The following is a 26,494-nucleotide window of genomic DNA, read 5'->3' as shown; positions in this document are numbered from 1 at the left end:
GTTGCTGTCCAAAGACCGAGTCAGAGCCCAGAGTTGTCAAAACACAACACAATATATTCTTCACACAAGGCAGTTGCACACACACGTGCACACTTAGGTTAGACATATCACAATACAATTAAATGAGTATTCACAAAACACAGAAAAATAATTAACGACAAGCACTAAGAGTCCAACACCTAAAGCACAAAATGAATAGGAACACAAAGTGTCTAATCGTATTCACCCGTGCTGGTCTTGAGTCGGACCAGTGGCGCACCGACGGGGAGGGGGAGTTTGGGGGTTGTAACCCCGCCCCCCCCCCCCCGAGGCCGACTTTACCCCCCTCCCTTTTGTTTAACCTCTTTTCCTTCCTTGCGCATTTGAGTACTGCAACTAAGATGTAAGACGCGCAATCGTCTGCACACTCGGAAACAGCGAATTTTTGACGATTTCCCATGAATAAATTGAAATTATTGCTGTTTAGATGGTATTGGCAAACTGTCACCCCCCCCCCTCCTGGCAGAGACCCTGGGTGCGCTACTCAGTCGGACGATCTCGGCGTAACTCAAGGCAAATCACGAAGTAGGAGCTTCTTCTGGAAATGCAGACGCTCGATGCACTCGTCGACTAGCTTGCCGGGGAATCCCCTTCTTCCGCAGACGGTCAGTCTCCACGTTACATCTCTTCAGCGGAGCAGTCTGATCCGCCTTCTGATTCTCGGACGGCGGTTATATAGCCGTCACAGGCGTTCTCGAACCTTCCTATCGGAGTCGTGCTCTCGTAGCGTGGCCAAAGCCTGGGAATCTTCTAGTCTTTTCTCGCCCCTTCAACCGCCGCCGTCGGAGCGTCGTCGAGGGGGTGGTGAGTCATCCTGTTGGCACGCTCACGCTGTAGTAATCTCTTTCTCTCTCTCGACTTGTCGGGTGAGAAGGTGTCTCGGCGCCAACGCTCTCTCTCTCTGGTTACTGTCGCTTCGTCGATGCTCCTGGACGCCTAGACTCCGTTGGTTGCGTTGGCTGTTTGAGGCGTATGCGCTCTCCCCCTCTGTTGAAGCTGCCGCGGGCCCGGCGTGTTTCTTTCGCTGGCTTGCGTGACACGCGGCGCGCGCTTTGATTACGCGCTTTTTTGTGACAATCTCGAAAGTGGTGTCATCTTGAGAAATCGTTCCAAGTGTATCCGCCTTGCGAACTCCCCGGAAGCCTCCACTACAGCGTCCCCCATAGCTAGGGCTCCGTGTTTTCGGAGTTTTTCGGAGTTTTTCGGAAATTCGGAGGGTGTTTTTCTGAGTTTTTTGTCTGGTGGAAATTCGGAGTTTATGGGAGTTTATTTCTCATAAATCACCAATTCACCGAAATTCGGAGTTATATTTTGCCTTATTCTCAATACTCCAAAATCTTAGATGAAATGATATCTAAACACGAAAACATCAGAACACACGAAGCATATTTTTGTTGCCTGGAAGGTTTGAACGCACAAACATGCATACACACAAGTACAATTACTTTAATACAAAATACCTACGTTTGGGCGTATTACAACCTTAAAGATTATTGTAATAGACGCAATCATACTTTGCGAGGTTGCTGTCACTGATGGAAACACGCTCCTTTCGATTGATGATTCTGAGCTTTGAAAATGTCCTGTCCACGTTTGCGCTAGAAGACTCAGCGCGCAGCGAGAAAGCACTGGCCACTGGACAGTGTGATGTCTCCAAAGCAACAGGGGTGCAACAATGTTATTGATTAATTAGCTCTGATAGTTCGCAACATCACTCATGAGTTGGCTCATGTCAGTTTCAAGAAACACTAACCTAAAAATCGGCGCATAGGTTTCGAACACGCGGGGTAACTCATGCTTCACATTTAGATTCAAAATTTGAACACTATACCAAAACGATTCACTGGTGTACTGGAGTGCATCGAAAAGTTTCCTCTCAACTGTCTGGCTCCACTTTTCCGCGACAGCAGCGCAGTATCCATGAAAGTCTGCGACAGTCGTTAGCGGTGTTAGATACGGACCCTTTTCCTGGAATCACTCAAGTTTCCCCAACACATCAAAACACAGTCGCATTTCAATTATGGTGCGCCGGGGCGCATCAACCCCGTTACCGGACCCATCCGACAAGTTGGCGACCCCCACCTCATGCGCTGCACGTCGAGCTATAAGAGAGTTTCAGGTTAGGGGGACGCAAGCGTTGGGGCCCCAACTCTTGGGGCCGCGGTACTGCGCATGTGCAGAGGGGTAGTGCGCAACTGCAGAGGGGTCTGCACATGCGCAGTACCGCGGCTCCAAGAGCTAGGGGGCCCCAGCGCTTGCGTCCCTCTAATCTAAACCTCTCTACTGTCTCTCCCCCTGCTTGACTCTTCCCGAAAGTGAAACTACCTGGGTACGGTTCCAGGTAGTTGACCTTGGTCCCGAGCAAAGCGGTTTTGCAGCTCTGAAAGGTCGTTCGAGAGCAACCCGTCTCCTCCGGCTGAGCGCTTCCAGGCGAGGAGTCAACGCCGGAGGCAAGTCAACCATCGGACAATGGAGCCCTTCGAGTATCCCCATTGGCCGAATATGACGGCACTTGCTCGGGCCAATGCCATGGGAGGAAAATGACGACACGTGAGCTGGCTCGTCGATTTGCCGAAAATGACGTGACCCCGAGAGACCGAAGGGATTAAAAGAGCGACAGATCGAGGAGAGGGACATTCCTCTTCTTGCCACGGGCCGCAGCGTCTGATTTGCTGCCGGCAGTCGATCACTTTATGATTGTTCCTAACTTTGTATTATCACTGTAAATAATGTAAATAAACCCTCCAGTTTTTTCGAAGTCCAGCCTCAACGTCCCCCAACTCCCGCAACCAAGGCCTGCAAGATACAATAGCGGTCATACGTCTCTCGCTCCGTGCGCGGCAAGCCCTTTATATGCACGATGGGTGTTGTCTGCGCGATACTGTTGACGTGAGGTAAAATTTATATCGGCTAAACCGGCCGATGTATCAATGACTGCTTAGAACATGCCCTTTCGATATAGAACGGAACAGGGTTATGTTGGCCGTTAAAGTCGGAGTTTATCGGATAAATTCGAATTGTCAAAACATTTACCGGCGAGTGTTTACCGGATTTTTTCAGATTTATCCGAAAACACGGAGCCCTACCCATAGGCAACATGTGCAGCTTTGGAATGTTATACCCCGCAATTTAAAATTTTGTGTGCGCTGAAACGCACACCCGTATGCTGTCCTTTAAGCGCGTGCTATAACGTATGAAGCAGCGGCTGCACCTTGCAATATAAGTGCGTTAGCAAAGTGTATCTCCAACCATTGCCTCATGACCATCACAACCTATTGTAAGAGTTTTCTAAAGGCTTAAAAAAACTTTACGAGTAGTGATGCGTATTTCCTCATGGTACCACAAGGTTCGTGTGCTTTTATTAGCATCATCGTCATCGCGGAATACCTGCGTCTCTCATAATGTAGCAGCGCCATGCATACTAATGTTCTCGCGCTATCCTGTTCCGGCAGTATATAATTAATGCGTGTAGCCGGCGTATGGACATGAATAGGACCCCTTATTGCGCCTAGTGCGTTCATTCTGCAGTCTATAGCGGGTCAAAGTAGGCAGGACTCCGCAGCATCACCGTTAACAAATGGTCGGAAGCCTGCTATGTTTACCAGGAATTATTGGTCGTTGCGAGAAACGCCACGTCGTAAGAGCATAAAACAACGGGGAGAAATAGTGTGTCCATCAGTCGTAGTCGACGGTAGATTCATTTTCCGGTGACATCACATTAAGAGAGACACATAAGTGTAGTGGCTGAAGTTTTACTAACGTCACGACGCTGCCGCTTCAGATATTGTCGATTTACTATGCCAATAACTGTCATCAAAATAATGCAGACCTGCATCCCAAACTGCAAGGTTCGCCTGTAGCGTCCGGTTCTGCTTATCTATTCCTTAGGCGAGCCCTAATCCTTGATATTCCCGAAATTTATTCATTCTGTTCTTGCCCGTATTGAGCTCGTTAATACTCCAGTTATTGCTTTTAATTGATGTACTGACTTTTAGGAAGTATTAGTTTGATATAAGAGGGAGCTTTTTATGGTTGGAGCACTTGCGTGGAGAAAGGGGGGCGGAAGCGTAGAGACTCATTTCCTGGTCGTTATTTTGCAGACGTGAGCAGCTTCTTCATGCTTTTATAAGCTTGCTGCGCGAACCCATAATTATGCGGGACGCATGTTGGCAGCTGTCCAAATGGTATTTTTTTTTAACTTTGAAGTATGTGAAAACATCGTGTAAGCGCCACGGCATGCACTACACACAATATGCGAGTCAAGAAGCGTGCAGAAACGTCGGTTAAGGTCTGGCTCAGTGTCAAATTCGCGTCACTTCCGGTGAGCTGTAATGACGACGCTTAATCCCCATTTTCGGTACGGAAAATATAAATTTTAGAGAGTTCTTTCTGATGCAGCCGTTCTGATTTCTCACGTAAAAATTGTATGCTATAGAAGGCTTCTTTGTAACTGTACAATACCACCAATAATATTTTCAGCAGGTTCAAAATTTCGCTTGCAGTTACCCGTGAAGCTCGCGCCACGGAAGTAGACTAAATCGGAGCAACGCTAATCATTCGATCGTGGATAAATAAACACCCGAGTAAACGATTGAGAATTGCCTGAAAGTCCGAAACGTGTGCAGATGGGACTTAATTGAACTGCTAGAACTGTAAGGACAAAGACAGGAAGGAGATGTGAAGGTAGCAGAGACGTGTTTTGCTGCATTTTATGTAGTATAAAACAGGTAGTGGAACTCCTCTATATTGCGAAATGCCATATGCGTTTTTACATCAATTTTTACGTGCTGACGCGCGTTCGGAGGGACCGTAATAAAGTTTTATCATGCCATACCATACACGAGGCCACGGGTTCAATAATGGGGCGTAATGAAAAACAACGTTTGTCTACCGGCATACGCACGGTAAATAATCTGCGGTGATCAGAATTGAACTGTAGCTAATATCCCCTACGAGCTCTTTCATACACCATGTGTAGCTTTGGCAAGTGAAAACCCGTCCATTCATGCACCCATTCGTACGCACACCCGTCCATGTATGCCTCATCTCGCTTCCATTTCTTGTCCAGTCTGATCAATTTTTTAACATTTTTTTTCGCGTCCGAAGAACCGGTCGCTCTCAGCGGACGTTTCATTATCTGCTCGGTCATGCTTAATGGAAATAAAAAAATATCAAGTGGTTGTTTGAAAGATACGATTCTGTGTTTATACTCCAAGTTTTGCAAAACTAAAACGCCACCGCAACGAAAGTCAGCAAACGACCTCTACGCGTAATTACACGCAAGTGCGGCGTGCAATCGTTTTGTATCCGGTATCTAAGCATGGTGCATAGGCACAAGGGTACATTTTCAGTTTGAATTAGGGCCGTCGTTTCAAATGCAGGTAAATCTCGAAACAAAACAACGCATTGGGGTGTTTCAGAAATTGGTCGCGGTAAAATTTTTCAGTACTGTACAGGTATATCGATCAACAGGAAACCGCAACCACTGAAAAGAGAATAGAAGGAGGCACCAGCGGCTATACTTGCTCTGTGCGCAAAGACTGCAAGCAATTAGGCAGAAAGCGCGGTGGCTGACAAAAGGAAAAGCAATAAAACCTTGTCCATCGAGATGGGCTCGCAGAATAGAGCCACCCACGGGGGACCTTTACCATCGTCCCTGCGATGCAATACATGCGTCGAATGGGTTCCAGTCGAATTGGTCGCAAACTGCAAGATATCTTTACGCGCTCTTGCTCGGTTGGTATTCGACGATCAGCTCCAGGACTACATCTGATAACAGCGCCGGTACTAAAACTCTTACGCCCCTATTAAACCTCCCCTCCCGAATCCCATCCTTGCAGGCACTCATCACCTCTGATATAGGATGAACGAGACGAGTGAGCGAGAACGTACATCCAACTCCCGAACTCTCAATGAGATATTTCGGTCCCTCCGCCTCTCTCATTGCTTTCGCTACTTTGAAGATGAAGCAGGCAAGGCGAACATACAAATTGAAGCACATTCGCAGAGGACTTTGCTCGTTCATGTGTATATGTTATCCATCCGCGACTGCATTGTGCAGTCCGGCTTTCGTGTAGAGTAATCGACAAGATGGACCTCAAAAACGCTTTATTGGCTGACCTCCGGCAACGCCAAGCTCGAGTGGTAATTTCCTGATGCTCTGGTTCACCTTCCACGATATTTTATGAACGACTCCAGTATATATGTATATATGTAGCTTGGAATGAGCACAGTGTGATGCAACGCGTTTGATGAAACACTGAGCGACGACAGTGCCCCCGTGACACAAACGACGCAGAATTATGTAGGACTCGGCCTTCAGAGGGCCCACACAGGTGAGAGTGCGTTCGCAACGATGGCCCTTGACTGGGATTGATTCTCCTGGCTCTTTTTTTTTTCGCAATTTATTCAGGTGATAATGTTTATAGCGGTAAACTGCGACGCAGGATGAACTAGGAAGAAGCTTTCTGGGAACGCCGGAAAACCTAGAAATTTTCATCTAGTGGAAGCGCTGCGCTTGTAAATACTGCCACTGTTGGGACTACTAAAAATGGTTAAGCCGAATTCATATATTAACTTGCGCTCACAGCACCATTCGCTCAAGCTAAAGTTATTCGCAAAAACATCACCTCCGGAAGCGCTCAGTTGGTATAAAAGTATTAAAGATTACTGAACGCTGCAGTGAGGACGAGTTCGTTGTAAAAATTTAATGCCACGGAAGCTACACCGAGATAATTAAGGAAGCGGCGATGCTCGGAATCTGAAAACGCCGTCACAGCGCGGAAGTGTGGTGCGGGCTTAACCAAAGCCCTTGATATTAATTTTCTCTCAATACACGGTGCGTGGTTTGCGCGTCGCTGTCCTTGGTGCCTTTCTTCGGCGCCTTTAAATAATGATGCCCCGCCTGCTGAGTGACACACAAAAACAAAGTCGTTCGCTCGTAGCAGAGGGAAGCACTTGGCAAGGCATAACACGTCCGTAAGTAACCATCGTTCACCGCATAGTTATTTGCTGGCTAATCATCGACTTAGTGCGCTTGCGTGTGACCGAACACTGGATCAGTGGAATTCAACCTAGTTTACAAACACCACGCCTTCAATGCGTGCGTATTAACTTACAGTTTAGTCTTCCATCTGGCCTCTCACGACGTGACTGCACTCTTCTAGCCGGTCTATACGGCTACGTTTTAAATGAACCCACGAAATGTGCTTGTGAGTCACAAAGGATGACCCGTTCGTTCGCAAGCAACTTTCGTGGGTTCATTTAAAACGTAGCCGTATAGACCGGCTAGAAGGGGGCAGTCACGTCGTCGTCACTTCGTGGTGGCATCAGGAATTCCCAAAACATCGCGTTAGTTTATGAGACACTAAAGGAGCTCACAAAGGCAAGTGAAAAAACTCGCACAATAATGTTCCAATAGATACCTACCTGGCCACTGCAATAACCCTGGGAATGTTCAAGCAGACATGGCTGCTAGACAAGCGCATATTAATACCGACACATACGGTCTCCCTCTAACGCAAGGAGAATTGCGGCACATAATAAGACAGATCTCACTCCGTGGCTGAAAAGCGCGACATGGTTTGATCAGAACTCGAAATCTTCAGGTTTTTTTCACATTGACCCTGCGCTTCAATTCAAATTCCCGTCCACATTGGATACAACCAGTGCCTTTGAAACACTCATTCACTGGTACCACCTACAGAAAACATTTTATACAAAAACTTTCAAGAGCTGATAGTCCGTAATGTACTTGTGGCCACGCGGGTGAGGATGTACAGCATCTTCTTAGAATGTCCGCGACACGACACACACAGAGAACGTTTAGCACGTGATTTAGAGACATTAGACCGCCGGCCCTTCAGCCTCGGTAAGATCTTAGGTCCTTGGCCAACATATTCATTGCAAAGACGAGCGTTAATGGCCCTCCAAAGATTTCTGGAAGCGAGCAATATTCTCGGAAACTATTGAAAAGAGTGTTTATCTGTGATAAACTCATTCTATGGTCAATTCAACACCTGGGTTCATGTGCCTTCATTTGAATCGAATCCATGCTATCTTATGTGACGTGATTTTAGTACAGTTACGTGACCGGACTTTTTGTTTAATTTAGTGCACCTATGTGACTGAACTTTGTGTGCCGTTTTTCTGAGTTGACTTTCAGTTTTAGTGTGGCATTAGTGTACTTATGTGACTGGAGTTTGTGTTATTGTGATTTGGGGAGTTGACGTTTAATTTTAATGCACGTAGGATAATCCTTTTTTTTTCATACCTCTATGTGAAAAGTAGTAGCCGGCGCCAATTAAAGGCGTCAACATCTCCTAAATACCATATAATAAAAAGAAGAACCCCGAAAGTTTGGTCAAGCTAGCTTGTCGGGCCGAGAACCAGCTGTCGGGTTCATGTAAGCGCTAGGGCGTCGGGTCGAACAAGCGTCGAGTCTAGTTCTGCCATTCCGCATGCAAGGAATGTGTATTGGGGGGTCCGGTCGTAAACGCGGCAAGGTCAGGCTTGAGGCCATATAACGTAAAACTATCCCATTCCGACGTTATTTCAATCTCTTGATGTCAAGTTTAAGTAACTGCCAACGCAATCACCGGCCGGTGGCCCATAGCATTGTTTGAACAGCCCGGTCAAACGCTCTTCTCGTTTATAGGAGGTCACTTTTGCTTGCTTTCAGAACGAATAGGAATCTCTACTTTGACAGGTCTTGCTTATCTAATTATCTTACAACAGGCGAGGAGAGCGCAGAAGTGCGGAGGGTTTTGGTGAGGCCGAGCTAGCGCTGTAAGGCAGATAACTGGGTGTGGAAAGTGGTCCCGATGACGGCGATTGGTATACTTCTTCCTGCCTAACGCGGAGGATGGTCGAAAATAGCGGCGGCATGCGATGGAGTTAATTATGCCACTAAAACGTATCTTCAGTGAAGAATACTTGGCACCCCGATGTCGCCTACGTGACGAAAGGGCTCGACAACGTTATACTGCCACGTAAAAATGTTTATTATACGCAAAGAAATCCATTCTTTCCGGTATCTCCGAATAACCCGTGCCTGAGCGATCGGCGGGCCGCCATCTTCTATTTTTTTCGGAACGAGGCCAGTTTAGGGCTATTCCAAAAAATATTCAGTTTTATTCAGCATAATAATGCATATTTAGTGTGTAGACATTACTCTGACGTGGTGCGGTTACACGGTTTTGTGACGTTGTGTGACAGACGGGCTAAGTGGGCGCTGCACAAGAACATTTTGACCAATGGCGGAGGGCTAATGGCGAAAAAAAGCGTAGAATCGGAAATAATTTTTTTTCTTTTGTTCGGCCCAATCCTGTGCAAACAGTGTGCAGATGTTATATTGATAGAGAGCTTTCGCAGTCTTTGTGAGGTCGCGTGACAGAGAAGCAAAGTAAGTGTGGCCCGAAAATTTTGGCCGATCGTGGATGGCTAATGATAGAAATCGAATAGAAACGGTTGGAATAGCTTTACATTATAGTGCTCTTGGTCAGCTCGTCTTCTGACTCGACGAGCTAATGTCGAGTTCTTGTAAACGAGTCTTATGGCTTGAAGTAAAATTTTCAAACGCACACTTCCGCCTCAGCGAAATCGCAAAGAACCCGCTATTTTACATTTTCGGTTGCAGCCAAACGATCAGGCACCTTCTTTGCGAGGCCCTCGGTTTAACTAGAAAAACGCAGCGCCCTTCTGCACGTTAGACCAGCCCACTCCGAAAAACAATATTCGAGAAGAAACCAGACTGTACAGTCAGTTGTGAGTGATCGACACTGTGTACTGTCTGACATTGTATGTCTGAATCTGAATAACGATGTGGCGCCTTGATTAACTGTGTGGCAGACCCTATAGAGTCTTTATTTTAGAGCGCAGCTCTTACTGCGACGAGCGTCGGCGTCCCCCGTAACCTAACGAACGAGCACAGCGATGGATGAAAGAGTGAACGCGGAAGACAGCCGGGGATGAAAGACGGCGATAGCGAAGAGAGCTCGAGGAGGAAAGCGGAGGAGGAGGGTGCAGCGAAATCATGAGGCGTAAGGCGGAGGAGGAGGGTATGGCGAAATCGTGAGAAGAAAAGCGTAGTGCTGCGCAAGACGTGCTTTGAGGTGACGACGGTTACGAGATGGCGCCAGAGTAGCGCGCGTCCTCTGTTCACCGATGACGCCAACTCTAAGGCATGCGGCGAGCACGTCCACCGATACCATATATGGAAACAAAGCGCTGCATGAGCAGACGTCTGTCTGCGGCAGATGCTGTGAAGCGTGCCCACGCGTCACCCACGCGCTGCCTCTCGAGATCTTCCCGATTAGCGTGGCAGTCGCGCCACACTTCGCTCCGTTTACTACGTGTCGCACGAGATAGATTGGCCGCACCAGACAACATATCGCGAAATGAAAACACGTATATAGCTGCGCTCAAATTTCGCATTAGTGAGTATCGTAATCGTCGGTGAATTTTATTTCATCCGTACCTCTTCCGTTCTTTCTCTTTCATTCAAATTTCGAGACCCTTTCCTCTACTTTTACCTCTAGCACTCTCTCCTGTCTTTTGCACAGTTTCGTGAATGGAACGTGTTGTGAATTGGAACGTATTGTGGACGGATCGTTTCCCGAATGCTTACGTACAGTACAAACGCGAAGAACGCACGAGAATTCCCCTGCTCACGCGGGAAGCCTTCCCTATTTATGGGAAAGGTTAACAGTCTCTAACAGCAAACGCAGCTAAACGCTTTCTCAAGGACTGAGAAGCTGGACCATATGCCGCAATTCATAGCACCGCTAATGCAATTTACACGCCACGGTGAATGAAGATAAAATACGGGAAGAAATGTGAAGGGTGGCCTGGAAAATGCCCGCAGGGTACTTTCGCAACGCTCTCCCCTGATGCTGAGTGCGGCAGCAGCGTGAGAAGAGCAACGGAGCGCGAGGCATAATCCGATGATCGATGTCACGCTCCTATTGTTGTGGGGTCGAAACAAAGGAGATTGGCCGAGGCTGGACCTCGGCGGACAAACCTGTCTGCAGCTCCAACCTAAAAAAACAAGTAAAAGGACATCAGCGCGCTAGACGTGTATCGTTCCATACGCCTATTATTAACGTCTTAAAGGGCACACTTTTTCTTTTTGTCTCAGTAAAGACGCGTGATATATGAATACTTTTAAAGGGGAACTAAACAGAAAAATGATTTGAACTTGCATCAGTAAATTACCTTTCTATAATACCAAAATGGTCACTTTAAGCTGTGAGGGGAGACTTGATAAGCGGGAAAAGACACAAGAACAAATAACAGGGCGGCGACGCCTCGTTGAATTTTCCGCACCAGCTCGGCGCGTCGCCATGGATTTTGACAGCCTCCGCTCCCGAATAGTTCATTTTTTTATTTATAAAGATGGAATACATTGTGTTCCCAAGGAGCAAGAAAAATGGGTATTTTAGAGGACATTTTCTGAACCACAACGACCCTGATACGAAGCTATACTTTGAAATCCTCGACTTAATGCTGGTGCACCAGCGCTGCGGTTTCGGTGCAAATTTCAAAAATACAACGTTAACCTTCATTTTCTCTTGATTGTTGACTAATAATAAACGTATTATCACAAATATAGAGAAAATAAAGCGTTTATAGAATAACTTATTATAATTAACTGATATTGTGTCTAATTAGTGTCCCTTCGAATGATTCAGAACATGCGAGATTGGTCTCAACATTTGCTACCCCTGGTAGCAAATGTTGCGCTCATTATCACAAACTGAAACAGGCATCTAGCAGAATACAATGCCTTTATAGCCACATGTTTTCGCGCAGTACAATGTGTGGCTTGGCAGTTGAACCACCTCGTATCGATGTGATAGCCTGTACAACAGACACTATTGCAGAGATGATGGCTGCAATTTGCGAAACTGAATGAATGCAGTCACGGGCTTTTTTTGCCAATGTTCTTTCTTATCAGAGAGTCAGAGAATTGTGTGCAAGGAATTGTTTTCCGAGTTGGAGAAGGATGCATGACACTAAAATCGGGCTTTATCTCGCTAAAGCATCCTGTTTGGATTTAGGTGCTCGGATACGGCATGTTCGGCAAATCGCTAGGAACGATTAAACACTTCAATCACGCTAAGCCAAAGGAGTGGGGAAAATATCCGGAAGCTGGAAACAAGAGGGGTTTTATCCCTTAAGAAAGCGGTTTCTGGTAGCCCTAGGGGCAAAATATAAATCTCGAAACTGGCGTCATCCTGAGAATTCGTTTCAAGCGGACCCGCCTTGCGAACTCCACGGCTAGAATTTATAAATTGCAATATGGGTCATGAGGTACTTAGTCAAAAACATAGTTAGTGAATTTTTAATAATTAGTCGATTATGGATTTCAAATTTTGTGCAAGTAATGTCCGCCTCTTCGGGTACACCAGCTCATGAACTAGAATTGTGCTATCTGCCACAAGCAACCTTTAAACATTTTTGAAAGTGTTCGCTGAAACACCCTGCGTAAGCGTCGCGTACCGAAACTTGCCGCGCTGGTTGGGGCCCCAAACGATTAACTTTTAAGGACGAGGTAACACTTGACCACACGTCGACAACCGCTGCCACGCTTACCAACTGGATGAACGAAACACTTCCTTTCCAGCTCTCTGTCGTTGAGAGCCGCGTTCGAGTGGGTGTAATCAGGGCCGGTATTTTGTAGCGATACGTTATGCTTTATTCTATACTACTCTTATCATCCACCGCTCACGGCCAGCTGATCCCGTTGATAACGTGAGCGGACCGTCGCTCTGACCACTGACCAAGCGCAAAAAGCGCGAAAGGGCATTAGCATCGCAAAGGCTTCGCTACAAAATACCGTCCCAGCTTCCTTCTGAAACCCATGCAACGATTAAGCTTCCGCTTCACACGTATAGCTGCCGCCCCGAAGAGGATGTAAAGGCATTGGCGTCAGGAAAAACATTTCAGAGGGTAAAACACTTGCTGCAGTTGGTAAAGCTTAGAACACTTCATTCTGAGAACAGGAACCAAGACGTGAAACCCCGCGGTGAACGAAGCTTCAATTTGTTACTTCATCGGAAACCCGAGATACTTGCACTATACGACCTGCGCAACTTGGAACTCGAATGAGAAAAAAGTAATGACGCTGTTACACACGAGCGTTTAAAACGCTGATGTTATATCACTGGTTCAGCAGACGCTAGATAGATATCTTAGAAGAAATCACGTCACATATCACCAGCAGCGGAAAATGCCGTACATCCAATCAGCGGTTCACATTTATTTCGAGCTGCTCTAGTTGCACTTTGTACCCGTAGAACATCACGTGCTCAGGCATTCGCGTACAGGAGCCCTATAACGTAAAAATATTCCAATCTGTTTTAATACAATCTCCTGACGTCAAATTTACGTAACCGCTGACGCAAGCATCAGACGGTATAACACGCAGCTTTGTTTACACCAACCAATCAAGCGCTTTCCTCGTTTATAGGAGGTAATTTTTGTTTGCGTTCACGACGAATAGCATTGCCTATCTTGACAGAGTTTTCTTATCTAATTGGCTGACAAGGGGGGAGGAGCAGGCAGAAGGGAGAGGGCTTCGTTGGGACAGAACTAGCGCAGGGAAAGTTGATAACCGGATTAGGGGGGTGGTGCCAGCGTCTAGGATTGGCCGGCTTCCCCTTGCTTAGCTTGCGGTGGCTAGTCGAAAATCACGGCGGCGTGCATCGGAAGGTTTAAAATGCCACTAAAACCGATATTCAGCGAAGAAGGGTTAGCAAAGCGATGTATTAAACATGCCGAAAAGGCTCGACAACATTATACTGCCACGCAAAAATGTTTATTATACACGAATAAATTAATGCTCCCCAGCAGTCCGAGTCTTCTGTAGGCAGACATCTACTATTCCTTTCGGAATGGGGTATTCTCTGGCTATTCCGAAAAAAAAAAGTTTTGTACGGCGTATTAGTGGCATCTTTAACGCGTACATGTCCCTTTGACGTGGTGAGTTTTTGAGGTTTTATGACGTCGCGTGACAGACAGGTGAAGTGGGCGCAGCCCGAAAACTGTGGACCAATAGCGGACGGCTAATGGCAACAAAAAAAAGTGTAGAATTGGAAATAATGATTTTCCTTTTCTTTTGACTAATCATGCGTGATCAGCTTTAACGTTTTCGTGGTTTTCGTGACGTCGCGTGACCGACAAAGAAAATGGGGGTGGCCCGAAATATTTTGCCTAATTGTGGAGGGCCGATTGCAGAAATGGCATGGAAACATTTGGAATAGCTTTGTGTTATAGCGTCCCAGGAAACACAGACCTGTACGCTGAAAATTGAGTAACGAACCCGGTCACTGTAGAAAATGATGCCTCTACATTAAGAGGCAATGGTGCGCCCTCTATACTATATATTCAAATGCGTCGATACGCACACCTTCGCGGCCCCTGAGATAGAGGTGGTCGCCCCGGCACCGTTAATACTAATAGAGATAATAGGAATCACGAATAAGCTTCGAAGCGTCTGTCAGATGAGTGGCACATTATTTTTGCGTGGCGACCCGCGTGGCTTATAGTTTGGCCCTTCTGCCCAAGAGGACGGGGCCCACTTTGGAGACTTCCTGGATTTCTTTCTTCTTTTTTTCTGTCATGTTTCACACAATCCCGCACCACGTCACCTCTACGCGCGTTGCCTTTCATTTTACGGTTTATTTCAATTACGAGGAGTCGCAGTTACACAACTTCAGGCTACGCAGCGAATAACAGCGGTCTAACAAAGAATGTCGCTGCCGGCTACGTTTCGACGAGGTGGCGAAAACAACTCCCCTTTTCGAAACGTTAGCTCGAATGACATCTCGTGTTCTATACCACTGTTAATCACTTCAAGCCTCCACCTTCCTGTGAACTTCTGTCTTGTCTGGAATTCAGGCCATGTAGTTTAATTGCGGACCACCGGTAAGAGTATAAAATAAAGATCCCGTGCGCTACTTGTGACAGGGAGCAGCGTTTTCTTAAGTCTGACCTGCAGTTTCCCGGGGCGCCCTCGAGAGTGCTCGAGGACGTCTGCGAACACAGTTCCAATAAAGGAGCGCTGTTGACAAGCATGGAGAGAGGAAGAAGTGTGGGGAGTCATTTGTGACGAATAGTCAATATATAACACGGCTGGATATCGGACACGATGGTAAAGCGTATTTCGAGAGGAATTTCATCGCCAGCATACAGGGGCAAAAAGGAAACGTGGTGCGCGCCGTGGTGTCCATACATGTCCCCTTTTGTCCTTGTCTACTAGCGCTAACGAGCAAAGTCGTGTTTTGTTATGGTGTAAAGAACGCGAAGTAATTCGATGAAGAGATGACTGGACAGGAAAGAGCACTCCGTTGATTTCTTCGCGTAGTGTTGCTCTGCGCAGTTTTTTCTTCAAATCGATTCGAGTCTTCTACACCATAACAAAGCATGAACCAACTTGTCCAGCAACAAGTATTGTGCCGAGAAAAAAAAAACATTTACCGCGAAATCCCACGAAGGCATCTTTGTGTGTTTTTGTGCTACATATTTTTCCGCGTGAATTAATACCAACTTGCTCAATTCAATCTTCCTATTAAAGTAATATGTACAAAGCGAGTGTAAAGCTATTTCCACAGTGAGTACTTCGAATAGGAAACAGTATAAGACATTCGACATCGGCCAAAAAAGAAAAAAAAGTCTGGGACGTTACGTGTCAAAACAACGATCTGACTTATGAGGCACGCAGGCTCTCTACAACGGACATTTCCAGAAATGCGCGCGTACTTTCAGCGGCGGCGTTCCCTCTGTTGGTGGTTAGGCGCAAGGCATTCTGGGAGAAGGGAACACCGTGCCGGTCGCGGCTGGCATGCTGCAGGCAAGGAAAACAGGCGAGTTTCCGATTTCCCATACCGTGCCGGTCGCGGCTGGCATGCTGCAGGCAAGGAAAACAGGCGAGTTTCCGATTTCCCATACTGCCTTGCGGCTGCCGCTTAGCAGGGTCATTGCAAACCACGCGTGGGGATAGCTGGCCCTATATTAGTCCCCGCCGGTGCCCCACAGCATCTCTAACCCCTAAACAGGTCCTTGTTCCAGCGGAAGTTGGGATGTTTTATACTTTGTGCGAGTGATGCACAATAATATAACACATAATCTATTACGGATTTAGCGGAGATCTGATTTTTCTTTAGGGGGAATTAGTCGCAGTTTCACTCGCAATGTGAAGCAGTTACACGACAGCCGGTGCAGTGTTATAGGCAGCAGTTCTTGCACTGTTTCCTATGTTATCGGTGGCAACAAACGCTCGAAGATGCGCGGCTTTCGAGAACAAGAAAACTTTCTTCAATGACGACTCTTGCCTATGTCGGCTTTGTTTGTGGAAATGGCAGTTGTTGCGGTCTTTTATATTTGCCACGGTAAAATGGTTGGGCACGACTTTTGCGCCATCTTTTTCTCTATCCTGCCTCTCGCTTCTTACCACCGATTCTGCTTAATTCTTTGAGCTCGGTGCGGGTTTATAGATAAGCTGCAAACGGTGGAGTTAACCATTCATAGCAGCTAGAGGCGCGACCGCGCTCTGCAGGCGCAGCATTCTCATCTGCTTTAGCACCATCGAATTTCCTGATAGGTAAAGCATCGGTCTGCCACGCTGTGGGACCGTAGTTAGAATGCACCTGGGCCACTGCATATTTTTATAGGCTCCTCGCAAAGCGCTTTGGAATTGTTAAGGTTAAAATAAATTCTGGGGTGTTACGCGCCGAAGACACGATCTGATTATCGGTCACGCCGTAGTGGGGGACTCAGGAATAATTTTGGCCACCTGGGGTTCGTCATCATCATCAACCTGGGGTTCGTTCCCATACACCTAAAAAAATACACGAGCTTTTTGTATTACGCCCGCATGGAAATGTGGCCGCCGCTGTCGGGATCGAACCCGCGAGCTATATAGATCACCAGCGTAAAGCCATAGACATGCACTAAGCTGCAGTGCCAGCAGCGGACATCAAAAGGACTAAGGGACTGAGCCCATAACAGCCATTCCTGTAACGCAAACTGAGAAAATATTAGAACGCTTCACAGGGTCCTTAAATGATCTCTGTGAAGTATGAGGGTTCTGCTTCGGCTAACAATTTAAGAACTGCTGATCAATAATGTATGCAACAACGCATTGGCAGCCGCAGGATCGACAGGCACTCTGCCTCGCAACTGAACTCTTATTCAGTTGCAATTAGAGCCCGTTCTTCGTCAGAGCATCTCTTTTTTTCTTGAAGGAAGTTAACACGTCACTATAACATGACGTTTTCTTAATAAAATGGCAGTTTATCCAGGAAACATGCGCAAATGTTTATCGCACTGAAGGGGTTCGGAAACGTGGGCATGAGAAATCAAAGTATGAAGCCATAGACAAAAAGAAAACAGAAACAGTAAATAAATATAAGAAACAACGTTGCACACAACATGTAGTCGCATGAAGTTTTGACAGCACGTGTTTCTATATTCTGGGCATCCTTTTATGCCAGAGAAATAACATGTAAGGAAATGGCAAATCAGGCTTCCAAGTAAAAATTGTCGCGCGTTTTCACAGCCATGACGGAAGGAAATTATGGCAGGAAAACATGCGCTTCAGAGAATCTCAGTTCCTTTTATTTCTTCTTTTTTAGTTAGTTCGAACGAACGAGATGTCACTCATGCCGTTAAGAGACAGAACGAACAAATGAACGAACTAATTTCGCTGCAATAACTTTCCCTACAAGCGTTTACACTAGCAGGCACGTCAATTTTGCTTTGTTATTATTTAGACCCGATGAAAAAGTGTATGTTTATGAATAAAACAAAACAATACAAATGGACAGTGTCGCCTGTAAGGGAAGTGCTGAAAGCAATAGCATAGTTTAGCGCTGCGCTGAAGCTTTTCGGACAGTGTTCTAAGAATATGCGGGGGTGACATGTTGGCGGTGACAAAAACACTCCAGGCAAATGCTGTTCCGCGACAGAAACATCGCCGTGGTAGCTACCAGGCGTCTCACAACGCTGACATGATGAGGAGCGCCACCACCGGCATTGAAGGCATCGCACTTCAATGGTGTACGAGATGAGACAGAAGGAAAACGGTCAGCATTTGTAGATTGAAGTGTACCTGCCAATTCGGCTAAAATCATTATATGCACCATGCACGGTGGACTATGCACACCGCTGCACAGAAGAAACGCTATAGTGTAGTTGCGCACAACGCTGATGCCAGCGGCGAAAGGCAAAACGCTGCCTTGGGTCCCCATGCAGAGCCGTGTGAACGGAGCTTGACGATGCGCCCCACTAGGTTTTAAATTAAATTCTGGGGTTTTACGTGCCAAAATCACGATATGATTATGAGGCACGCCATAGTGCCTCATAACGCCTCGAGCGGCCAGTCGCGCGGCAATTTCGCTTGTATATTCGCGGGCTTATCTCGTGCTTGTTAAAACACGTTTACGTAGAACGTATTGAGCAACAGAAAGCTGTATGGGGAGTTTTTCCGGTTACTGCACAATTCTCTCATTGGAACTTTTCATATAATTATAATATTTGAGATGTTGTTTGAAAAATTAATACTAACTGTGTCACTAGGCACAATGCAAAAAATATTCGGAGTATCTCCAAGCGACGGCAAACAACATTACTTTGGTTCTGTCCAGCTACGTGGCATTTGCATATTTTTAATGTTTGGCTCAAGTTAAGTGGGAGGACGGTTCATATATATAGCGGTGGATCTATTTTAATAGAAATGGGCTTTTTAACTAGGATTTAACCGATGTGATGATTCTTTCTTCACTATTCGTTCTTTCAGCACGGCGGACACTATAGATGGTCGAGTAGACATCGCAGTCGGTACCCTAATTAGCTAAGATTCGTTACTTAACTTTTAATTTATCAGTTTAAGATCAGCATTACAATGGTAGTCTTGGAGGAGGATTACGCAATTTTAAGAGCCCCGTCCATTGTTGACATATTTGTCGAGAAAATAAAACGCGAGTCAACAGCGGTTGACATCGAAGAATCACAAGGACTTCTTGGGCACGTTAATGTACCACGTGGTTTTTGTTTAGAGCCTTTGGGATCGGCTCACATTTTCAGACTGCAATATCTGCCGGATCAGCCCATATATGTTGTTGAGTAAAGCCACACTCACGGTTATAGACTAGTTTCAGGCGCGGGCTGTTTGAACGACGACACCTGGGTTTATTTTGGGCCTTTCTGTCCTAATGATGCATTATGATTGCTCCGTACAGAGCTCTACGCTAACTCGGTGCGTCTTTTTCATTTCAAGCTTATTATCGACACTTTTTTTTGTCCTACGTGCACTAGACGACCTCAAATTGCCTTATTTTAACGAATGTAGTCAGAAAGCGGCTTTCAGATACCTATTTTTCGCGAACCCCAAATCAACGTGAAGTCGCAAAAGGAGACCTCGCCTTCGAGATTTGCTTTATTTTGCTCCGATACCGAAACAGTTCGTCAAACGGTGCTGGAAGTACGTACTGCGCTCCCACCAAATTGCAGCGTGAACAAAATGAGTAGCTGAGTAGATACCGAATCATCCTGCCTAAATGCGAGTCGAGCCAAGTTTGCGCGTGTAAGTCTGCACTTCTTTGGCAGGCACTAGCCAGAGTACAGAAAGAACTGCATAAACACGTATAAAGGAATTCTCTGTGCAGCGAACAACGGTATACAATTCACTCCGCTTAGAGGAGTTTCCGCGTCGACAAGGGATCCGGTACTATACATGTACGACGAGTCCATTAGCGAAAGCTGCTGCCACGCTTTCTACTTTCCCGATCTGGTGAGTGCAAAGCGACTCTACCTGGATCTACTTCACGCGCCACAGGGGGCGAACAGTTGTCGATTCAAGGGCGAAGCACGAGCAAAGTACTCGCATTCTCTTTTGTGCGAGAAGCGTGACAGCCCGCGTGCCGCTGTGAAGCCTGATATCGCGAACAGACTGCGCATGGTACGCAACTCTGATCCATAATTAGACGGAGAAAGCTTATCCCTAAAATAATATCCCGACAACCATCACAGGTCTCGCAGGCTACAGCTGACGATGAATGACGATTACAGATTTGCCGGTGATGAAATTCGACTGATCGGACCGTCGTAACCTCAACCTAAAAGTCTTGAGCTCACTGCCCTTCGGGCTGCACATGACAACTTTGTATAGCTGCTATACGGCGTTCCGCTGCTCAGCTTGATGCTCGAGCCACGGCCGCGGCAACCGCATTTTGACAAAGGCGAAATTCGCAAACGTTCGTGTCCTTAGATTTGGGTGCACGTTAAGGAACCTTAGATGGTCTAAGTAATTCTGGAGTCGTCCACTATACGGTGTGCCTCATAATGAGATCGTAGTTTTCGCGCGTAAAGCTCCAGACTGTAATTTTCTTTTCACCACTTTTCGAACCCCAAGGCACATGAAAGAGGGGAACGAAATCACAACCACCAAAGTATACTGTCGGAGGACGAAATACTACACTGCTATCTCGAAGAATAGGTCCGGTGACCACGCAATACTGTGCGAACAAACGATGAGCGACGGGGTTAACGTTTCTAGAAGATGACTCGTCTTTTACGCTTGTTTCAGTAACAGCTTGCGGAAGAATCAACACCATATATTCTTCTTTCCTATGCAGTCTGTCTACAAGATATGGACAGTTTTGGCCGCAGTACCCACGCGAGACGAGACAAAAAGTTTGTGAAGACATGCAATGTGCATATATATGCTGTGCAGAAAAAAAAATGCCTAAGACTAAAACGTAAGTACAGTGTAACACATAGGCCGTTTCAGTGCAGGATTTAGTGAGGGATGTTTTAATCTGCTCCACAAGTGTTTCGCCACCATCGTTTCTTGTTTTAATCGGTGTGCATGTCTCTTTTTTTTTTCTTTAAAGCAAAGCTGCCTTTGCTAACCCACCCGGATTTTCCTGACCATGACTGCTTGGTGCTGCTGCTGTCTCGCTTAATAGCTCAAACTTAAAATAAAATGGAGTTAGGTGCTTGATGATGGGATCGAACATCGGTACCCCAGCACAGCTTTCTTTTATTTCAGCGTGTCTTTCTTTTCTCGCTTTAGAAAGCAAAATAGTTGTAAAGTGACCGCAGGCGGCAACTTATTGCAGCAAACGCTCAGAAGAAAGAACGCGCAGGCTTGTGGCTGTGCGTCTTTAGGCATGTGTACCTGCGCGTTGGGTTTGTGCGTTCGTGTCAGTACATACTGGTTTGACTAGCTGCTCGCAGCGCGTCAGCTCCTACTTGAACGTAACGTTCACGCTGACCCTGCCGCGTCTCCAGTTGCGCATTTCTAAAGTGTTATGAATAGGGTAGTATATCTGTTCATTGCCGCCATGCTGGTATTTCCTTTCCGATTAATTTTCATTTCGTAGGGGCCTTCGATCGTCAGCGAAGGTATCGCGACACTCCACTCATCCGGTCATTTGTCGTGGGCGCCGTATTGGTGAGTATGTTTCAGGTAAGCCGCGGTGTCAACATCGCCAGCCAAACCGGCCCGAGTGGCGTGCCGACGAAAAAAAAAAAAAAAAAGGAGGCAAACGACGTAGAAGAAAAGATGCAGTGGCTTGAGAGCTAGTCGGCTGCCATCGCCAAAGCTCAAGTTCATTCCACAGTACGTTGTGTATTATAATATACAGGATGCTCTTTTCTTTTTGTAGTCTCTCGTTTTTTTTTCTTTAGAATATACATAATTTTAAAAAATCGGCCTTTGCAGATAGCATAGTTTTAGTTCGTGAGCTCTTTCACTCGAAGAAGTGGACATTACTTGCTCGAGAAATCGAAATGCATAATTGACTAATTAACAGAATTTCCCTAATTGAGTTTTTATTATATAACTTGACGGCAGATATTGAAGTTTACCAGCTGCTGCCGGTGAGTGCGAAAGGCACACTAACTATAGGAAGAAATATTCCGGATGACCCGAGTTTTGAGATATTCGTTCTCAAAATGCGCGACAAAATACATTGCCCTTCCAATTGTATTGGTTTAACGCATAAAACGGCATTTGGTTTAAAGTGAAAAAAAAAAAACAGTGCATTTTTTTGGCGCGAGTTTGACGGCGCACATATCGAAACCGGTGCCACCTTCGAAATTGGCTCCAACTGGATACGCCTTGCAGACTCACCGGCTACAATTCGTAAATTTCAAAACATGCCGGAAAGTAATTAGTGAAGAATGGATTAGTAATATTGTGTTACCAGTCGATTATGCATTTTAGTTTATTTTGCAAGTAATGTCCGCCTCTTAGTACAATCCAGTTCAAGGTTTACAATCGTGGTATATCCGTACAGGAAAGTTTTATAAACCTAATACATACGGCACCGCAGTATATGGCCCATTTATGTAAAGGAGAGGTGGAGAGCATGGGTTGCGGTATCAAAGCGAGATGACTCTTCTCACCGGCCCTACCCTCTCCCTGCTGCCTACCAAGACACCGACATAACTCTCTCTCTCTCTCTCTCTCACCTTCGTGCTCTTATATCCTTGGAAACGAAAAAGAAAAGAAAGAGTAGGCACAGCGGTGGCAACGTCTTTGAGCCCGTTCTAACTTTAGTCCTCAACAATTACGTAAAGAGCGGGGGACGTCGAGCGCAGATGAAAATGTCGTCGACGTACAAGCCCGCATGCGGATCTGTAGCGTCGCGCTCTTCCGTGCAGCAACGCATGCCGGTGACGTGTTCTACGCCGTCACGCTCAGGCGACGACAAAGATATCTCATCGACAAAAACCTTCGCGGCTATAGCGTAATCGCGCAGCCCTTCGGTGTCTTCTTTCCCGACATCCGACGCGGTTGGGCCACCAGCATTTCCGCTGCGCGAGCAGAACACATATCGCCCGCAGCGTCGAGTGGCGACTAAGTTGTGCGCTTCGCCGTTCCCCGCTCCGCCCCCCAACCACCTCTCTCCGACACGTTCGCTTTCCCCATGTATACAAGATAATGGAAGTGCAACACGTCGTTTTGATGGAAAGCGCCTCAGCCGAGTTAATGTCTTTCAGGGGATAATACTTTTTTTATCGACTTTACCTTCGAAAAAAAGCCGTCCAAACGCTACCGAATGTACATTCACCCCCCCCCCCCCTTTTTTTTTTTTACGCCGCAGAGCAGGGCTAATGAACTGTGAAAGCACACAATGCCCGTATTCAGAGTTTTTTTTCTTTTTTTTTCACTCTATCAATCTTGTTCAGTCGCCTTCTGGTGTATAGTAGAAAACTACGGCCCACATCGAAGTTCCAACCGGCATTTTTTTTTTCTTCGCGATGAAATAATTTCAGCTTCTGGAATAAATTACTTGATATATTCCCCTGTTGCCCGCGACAGTGGTAGGAAATATAAAGCCGGCTTACAGTATTTCCCTTCAACAAGTAATTACAGGGTGAAAGAGCGTTACCGAATTACGATTATTATTTTAAGTAACGATTTTTCGAGCACCGCCACCCTTTTTTTTCGTGGTGCTACCTTTTTAACGTGGCAAGAATGACATGCGGCCATATGGATCGAGTGCCAATTCGTCCGCTAGCATGAAAAGAAGAATAAGCTCCAAACTATCTCGTGTTCCAGGATATCAAATGCTCTCGGCCTAGGATTCTTACGACGGTTTTTTCTGCGTTCTCGCACCATTTACCTATACAAAAGAGACGTTATGATATACAATAGCCGAAAATATTTGGTTCTTTTCGAGGACTTCAGTGAACGCTATAATCGATGTGCCTGAATATACTCGTACAGGCTTCGAGCTTGATCCTTTAGCTATGTCTTCAAGAACACTTATCTGACAGTAAACCACAATATTGACATTTAGAATCACAGCGAAGATTACCACGTGAGTATAATCCTTAACAAAAAATGCTCGCCAGCGTTTGTCTATGTGAGATAAGCCCAGCACAATGTATAAGTCTCCACATGTTTTCGGAGCATTCCCCATAAAAATACACTAAAAAGCACTACAATAATACCGCCGTATTATCCCGCCTCGATTTCCAGCGATGCTCACTAAGAAAGCGCTAAACTTGCAATGACAAAGAAGTAAAGTTATTGACAGCCAAACAGTGCTTCCCCATAATTTGTCAGTTTTAGCGCCGTTGATGTCAACTTTGCAACAGCTAACAAAAATGTCGTCACTCTCACTTGGGCGATGTTGTTCGAGCGTGCGACTTTCCGCCTTAACTCTTTGATGACGGCACATCAAAATACCCAAAAGAATGTTTATTTTCTATGTAAATTTGCAAAACACATCGTGAATAAGGATAATCAACGAAAAGAAAAAAAGAATTTTGGAGAACCTTTTTCAGTAATAGCGGTAAAACACCTGGTGAATAACTAGAAATGGGATTCACCTAAAGCCGAAAATTATGCCTGCACTTGAAATTTCTACAGACAGCTTGCGTCATATGCGAACCACAGGTGTGTATTTCATTCGCTTTACATCAAATGTGGGACACCACTGTAGCCGGAGATGTTGCGTCGATCTGTCTCCTGTGACCGGGCTTTCAAAAGAAAGCATGTCGAGTGTCAAACTTCTTCCTCGTCCTGTGTGCGCTAATATTTTTTATACATCTGATAACTTTCTGCATAGTACATTTTTTTCAGGTCTTATTTTTTCGCTTTTCTAATTGCAGTCTGCGAAGTTGTATTAAATTCAGAAGCCGAATTAATTCTCCCCCGATCACAGCGTGAATATAGCAGGTTTTCCATGAAGGTCTCGCGAGCCCCGATTGGAGTGCCGATATTGGGTGGCTTTTGAAGTCTCGACTTGCGGCTTTTCTTTTCTTCTCTCTTATTTATTTTTTTTTTTACACTCGCTGCGATACAGAGGAAAGTGGCCAAAAGTAGGTCACTTCCGCTATGTCACTGAACAAAAAAGTGTGATAATATATCGGATGCACCTTTCGTTATAACCACCTCTGCTCTCTCTTGTACGTCTTTGTACTTCGCCCTTTTAGGGAACTCCGGTGACACTATCGTATTTTCTACGAAGAAACATAAGCTCACCTGAAAGCATCATCGACTTTAACGAGCAAAGGTCACCAAATTTGATGCGCACGTCGTCGGACGTCGCATCAAATTTGTGTCCTATAAGAGCGCGCGGCTCAGAGACACAGAATCGCACCCGGAAGAGCCCTTCGACTAACGGCCCGGCGCGTCAATAAATCGGGGCATTAACATCGACAAGAAAGAGCGCGTATAATGCACTGACACGGTCCGTGACTGTGAGGCCGTCGAGGAGCTTACCGACAGCCAGTAGGTAGCTGCCAACGAGGACGTCCCGACGACCGTCGGCCACCGCGAGCAGCTCCGTCGTGTTGTTCATGTTCGTCCACAGGGAGGACGTCCGGCGTCGTCAAAGATGCAGAAAGTCCGACGCGCGTTTGGCAGCGCTGGTACAAGCCAAACTTTTTTTTACAATGACAGGATCTCGTTGAAGTTTGGAAAGGCGAGCGAAGGAGCCGCACGTCACTGGAGAGGCCGAAGTGCGCCCAAAGCACGAGGGGCGACGAGCGTCCGTGCGTCGGCGCGCGTGCGACAGTCTGTGCTTCGGCCGAAGCTCAGCGGCGCCTGTCAGCGTTACCGCCCGGGGTGCGCGTAGCCGTGTGAGCGCTTCCCTGGAGCGCGCGGCAAAGAAATCAGACAGCGGGCGAGGAGGTGGGGCGCTGCGGAATCGAGAGGGCGAGGAAGCGGCGCGGAGAGAGAGAGAGAGAGAGCGCGCTTAAAAGGGCCCGCGCCACCTGCCGCCGACGGGCCGCGGCTGCTAGGAACACGTAGGGGTCGCCGCAACACTATAGGGCTCCATTGCCACGATTCCAGCTAGGCATAATAAAGTGGTTTCGTAATACAGCAATCACTTGTTGACCACTAGAAAGAAAACAGCACTTGGCGATGTCAGAAGGCTTGGGGTCTCGGTCGCCTTGCTTTGCCGCAATTATCAGATTATCAGTCCGTCCCCGCTAATCTATCGAGTGCACTCACGACTGGTTGAGGAACGACATCTTTGCAGAGGGAAAGTCGCGCGGTAGAGCGAGTAAGTGGTTCGTGTACTAATGCCGGAAAGAAAAAAAAAAAAATGTTAAGATACCCCGCTTCAAGCGGCTAAGTGCTTTTTGCGTGTAAAGCCCGCACACCTCCTCACTCCCCGCCCCCCCCCCCGCCCCCCGCCTCCCCGCTGGCCATTGGATACGCGCTTGTTGGCTCAATTTGTGTCCCGATTTGGCAGCATGACTGACAGTGGTAGAACAAGAAATGTCTTAGGCTCGAGCCAGCGTTTCGACCACGGGAGTTTGCGAGTGCAACTACTTAAAGGGACATTAAAGAGAAACAGTAAATCAGAATAAACTGAGAAAGCGTACTTTCGAGACACTATTTTCGTTAGTTTGGCCGTAACCGGTTGATGATTACAAAAGCAAACGAAGGACAAAGTGTCATATTTTTTTTAATTTCTCACGGAAT

The 26,494-nt window shown here is 46.5% G+C and overlaps 1 protein-coding gene across 1 annotated transcript in view; it reads right to left on the bottom strand.

The window, feature by feature from the left end:
• Positions 1-25,628, bottom strand: part of LOC119437299 (visual pigment-like receptor peropsin) — a 442,111-nt gene extending 416,483 nt beyond the window's left edge. The window contains exon 1 of the mRNA XM_037704357.1: positions 25,283-25,628. Within this exon, the coding sequence (XP_037560285.1) occupies positions 25,283-25,361 (79 nt within the window). The 5' untranslated portion in view covers positions 25,362-25,628. The remainder of the gene's footprint in view (positions 1-25,282) is intronic.
• Between the last annotated feature and the right edge of the window lie 866 nt (positions 25,629-26,494).

Source organism: Dermacentor silvarum, chromosome 1 (genome assembly GCF_013339745.2).
Source record: "Dermacentor silvarum isolate Dsil-2018 chromosome 1, BIME_Dsil_1.4, whole genome shotgun sequence".
NCBI classification, from domain to species: Eukaryota; Metazoa; Arthropoda; class Arachnida; order Ixodida; family Ixodidae; genus Dermacentor; species Dermacentor silvarum.
This window is presented reverse-complemented; position numbering and strand designations above follow the sequence as displayed.